The 4464-nt window shown below is 46.8% G+C and overlaps 1 protein-coding gene across 1 annotated transcript in view; it reads left to right on the top strand.

Moving 5' to 3' along the window:
* LOC112945798 (peripheral-type benzodiazepine receptor-associated protein 1-like) overlaps nt 1-4210 on the top strand; it is a 4877-nt gene extending 667 nt beyond the window's left edge. The window contains exon 2 of the mRNA XM_026037462.1: nt 10-4210. Within this exon, the coding sequence (XP_025893247.1) occupies nt 10-4210 (4201 nt within the window). The remainder of the gene's footprint in view (nt 1-9) is intronic.
* The last annotated feature ends 254 nt before the right edge of the window (nt 4211-4464 follow it).

The raw sequence follows: 4464 nt of genomic DNA, 5'->3' as shown, positions 1-4464 counted from the left end.
GGGCGGCAGGACCCCCCGGCCCTGCTCCTGGGAGAGCCTCATCACGGCCGGCACGCCGGAGGGCGAAGGCGGCCGYGCGCTCCACGGCAGCCCGGGCAAATCTCGCTCCAAACCAGAGGAGCAGCTCGGCCCAATCCAGGCGGAGCTGGAGGACAGCGAGAGCCCGGACGTGGGGCAGTGGATGATCCCCAGGGGTTTCAAAGACGCCTCCCTGCAGGAGGAAGGCGACAGYGCGGAGTTTCTGCCGGAGGCCCTGGGGGAGGACCTGGTGCTGCAGTGCCTGGACTCCCCCCCTGAAGGGAAGCCGGGCGCCCGCGGGCCCGTAGGAGAGGGCAGTATCCAGAGAGCAGGGCAGCAGCAGGACTGGCTGCTCGACAGCAGGTACCAGGAGCTGGTGGAGGAGAACAGCCACCTGCAGAGTGCCCTGAAGGACCTGGAGAAGAGATGCAGTGACCTTCAAAACAAGAACTGCCTCCTAAGGAAGAGAAGTTTTCCAGAAGTGCGGGAGCAGGTGAAGAGGCTCAAGCAGAAGAACGCCGAGCTAGCCGTCATTACCAAGCAACTGGAAGAAAGATCCCAGCAACTACACAAGACCAATCTCAAGGTGATCAATGCTCCAATACCGCTGCCYATCCAAAGCCCCAGCGTGGAACTGTGCATGAAATCATATGCCCAGCAAAGAGCTAAGGAAATGAGGGAACATGCTAGAACTCTTCTGGTGAAGGATAAGCAGATAGAAATCTTGCAGAAGAAGTTCTGGGAACTYCAGGCCAAACTGGCTGCAGACAAAGAGGGCTCATACTGTCTCAGTTTCAGCAACTTCAGTCATTTGATAAGCAAATCTCAGAGAGAAGCGTTATGCTCCCAGAGACAGATTGCAGTGAGGAACCTAAAGGAGTCTCTGAATTCCTCAAGAAGYGTTCAAGATGTTTCTTCTCCAGCGCGCCTAGTAACAAAGACAGTGGCAACAAGCACAGATTCGAGCTTAGACAGCTCATYTTTCTCAAAGGAAACACAAACAGAAATTATCACATTAGCAAAAGATACAGAGCAGTGGGAATCACTTTTAGAAAGTGTGCCTGGGAAGTRTGAAAACACCATTTTAAGTACAGGCCAAGTCAACAAGCAGCAGAGAGACCTCTATGTGGGAGTAGAGCTCGATAAAAAGCTTAGCCAGCACAAAAACCTGGAACAAGAAGTTTCGAAAAAGCAGAAGAGATGCGAAGAGTTAGAAGTGCAGCTTACAGAAGCGATAAATAAAAATGCCAGACTTGCTAAAGAAAATTCTCAGCTCATTGGGAAGACTGAATGGACAGAAAAGGTTCAATCCGAAAACACCGATCTCAAGGTGAAACTAACACGAGTAACAGAAGAGCGAAATTCTGCCATCCAAGAGACAAACCATCTTCAAACCAAACTGGAAGATCTAGAGCATGAGCTGAAAGACATGAGAAAAATAGCAGAAAGAAAGCAACAGCTGGAGAATGAGCATGAGGAAACAAGGCTGGCGCTGCAGAAGAAAGAAGAGGAAGTCAGGCATTTACAGAAGGCTCAAGGAGAAGTAAAAGCTGCACATGAAGAAATCACACGACAGTTCCAAGCCCAGATGAGAGAGCTCAAGAATCAGTATCAGAATCAAACTGAACAATATAATCTGTTATCTCAGGAACTCGAACAATTGAAAGTAAAAAAATCCAACCGTATCATTTCAGAGCTGCCACATGTCACATGTTTTTCTGCAACAACACAGACCGATGCAGAGGATGCCCACGATCTTTGTTGCAGTGAAAATAGTTCCGATACTTTTGAGAAGCCCACAAAGTCCCTGGCAAGCCCAGCAAATACCGTGAAATCCGATTCCACACCAGACAGTCCTAGGTCCTGCCACATTTCAGAGGAGGACGCTGTAAGTGAGATAGAAGAATCAGTAACAGACAAACATTCCTTAATTCTGGAGTCTTCAAGACAACAACCGGCAAAGCTTAGAGTATTTCTAGCCCGCTATAGCTACGATCCTTATGATGGTCCTAACAAGCACCCTGAAATAGAGCTTCCTCTCACTGCTGGAGAATACGTTTATGTCTTTGGAGACATGGATGAGGACGGTTTCTTTGAGGGTGAACTGATGGATGGCAGAAGGGGGTTGGTCCCCTCTAATTTGATAGAAGAAGTTTCAGATGATGAGCTGATGATGACTGCACCTCCAGACTTCCTCCAGACAAGTGATTTCTTGCAAAGTGCAGATCACGAAGTGGGTTTTTGCAGCAGAAGCGATGGCAGTGGGGGAAAAAATGATGGTCTTGAGGAAGGAATCTGTAGCAGTGGGTTTATCGATAGGGCAGGAGACGCAGAGATTCCTCTTGGTCACGCATCCGTACCTCATCCAAGAAATCTCACATTAATGAAGCAATTTGCAAGAAGTGTTATTATTGGCTGGGAGCCTCCGCTTGCACTAGGTATGTGGGAGGAGGTGCAGAACTACAGCATTTCTGTAGATACCGAGTGTAGTTTCTGTAGCCAGAACGTGAGATTTAGCTCTGAAACTCAAGCAGTGATTAAAGACCTAGACTTGAAAAATAAGACCTACCGAATTTCAGTTCAAAGCGTAACAGAGAAAGGATATTCAGACAAGATGCAATGTACCATCCTCGTAGGGAAAGACTTTCATATAGCTCCCGAATGTTTGAAACTTCGGAGCATCACTCCTACCTCAGCAGAGGTGACTTGGATGCCAAGCAGCAGCAATTACTTGCACGCTGTGTACCTTAATGAAAGGGACTGTGATATGGCCAAGCCAGGGGTCTACTGGTATCATTTCCAAAGCTTGCAGCCCAACACTGAGTACGAAGCAAGAGTTGAAGCCTGGCCTAAGGATATGAAGTGGCACGCTCGCCACAAGTCAGGGCAAAATTCAGCAACAGTTAGATTTGTCACTCCGTCTGCAGGAGTACCCCATGCGCCACTTGATGTTCAGGTGGAGCCTGGACCATCAGTGAATTCTTTGCTTATCAGCTGGCTACCAGTCACAATCGATGCTGAAGGCTCTTCCAATGGAGTGCAAGTTACTGGTTATGCCGTGTACATCAACGGGCAGAGAGTGAAAGAAATTTTATCTCCAACAGCTGGGCGTGCCCTGGTAGATTTGTCCCATTTAGAAGCATTCCAAGCATCTCCAAAGGTTTCTGTGAGAACTTTGTGTCCATATGGAGAATCTGTTGATTCGGTGCCAGCTGTGATTCCTCCAGCCTTGTTGAATGCTCCCAGCTGCTCCTGCCTGCCTAAGTCTGCATCTGTAAGACTGACACCTGGAAAGCCGTATGAGGAATTCCCAGACTCTCAGACTGCAACCCACAGCACTTCCTCTCTCTCCTCCTCACAGGTAACAAATCAAGATGCCAAACTGACCATTCCCTTCACTGACAAGGGCTGCAGCTCTGTAACTTCACCCCCAGCAAATATTTCCCCAAAACAGTTTTCTCCCGAGTCTAGCATGATGCAGGGGCTTGCCACATTGCCACTGAAGTCAGGCATTGCAAAAAATCAAGGTGATAACGCGTGTTTACCAGCTTATCATCAGGCAGAAGTCAGTGCGCAGGCATCAAGACTTGACTTTTCTGCTACATGGCATGAAGATTCRTTAGGGTTTAGGCAAGAAGATTTTTTTGAGGATGTTCAGTGGAATAAGACAGGAAAACAGTGTGTCCTTAAAAGCAATTTACTCGAAAATCCGCCAGTCAAAAGCAATATGTACMAGTCTAGGATGGTTCATTATGCTGATTCTGATAATAGTTTGGCTGACTTTTCAACTTCTCGGAGAGATGCTATGGAAGATGATGGAGCTTGTTTGAGCTCTATACATCTATATTTTAGTCAGCCTGAACCAGAGAAAGTTAATTCTAGAGACAATGGAACAAATCAGTTATCTGTCCAGGAAACCCTGTATGATTCTACTGATAAGAAACAAATAGAGTTACCTGAAGAAATCTCCAGTGTGGGACAACCTAAAAGGGAAAAAGAGGAAGGCTGGACATCAAGAATAGGAAACTGGAAGTCATATTATTCCAATTATCAAAGCCATAGTTATGGTCTTTCAGATATAATGGAAGAAGAAGAGGGCTCAGATTTAGGTGTTCATGAACTAAATAGCACAGAGACTGCAGATCATAATGGTTCTAGCCTGTATGAATCTCCAGCTTTTCCTTCTCAGTAGYCTGGAGCAGAAAGATGAGCATAAAGCCAAGCACTGGCATCTTTGTTTTCCATCCCAGTCTTAGAGGTGATCAATAACGATAGTTCTGTAAGGGTATTTGTGACATTTTTTGACTGTGATCCCATCCCTCTCCCCGCCAGTTTGATGCAGCTGAAGATGATTTGCTGTTTAAGGAAAAGTGGGCTCTAAATGCAGCTGGTGACAAAGATGCTCATGAGTTTCGTAGAGGTGAATATGCAGGAAAAGCAGAATAT

The sequence above is a fragment of the Nothoprocta perdicaria genome, unplaced genomic scaffold (genome assembly GCF_003342845.1).
Source record: "Nothoprocta perdicaria isolate Ctin4 unplaced genomic scaffold, notPer1 scaffold_2, whole genome shotgun sequence".
Taxonomy (NCBI): Eukaryota; Metazoa; Chordata; class Aves; order Tinamiformes; family Tinamidae; genus Nothoprocta; species Nothoprocta perdicaria.
The sequence above is the reverse complement of the archived record's forward strand: the minus strand, read 5'-3'. Positions and strand labels throughout refer to the sequence as shown.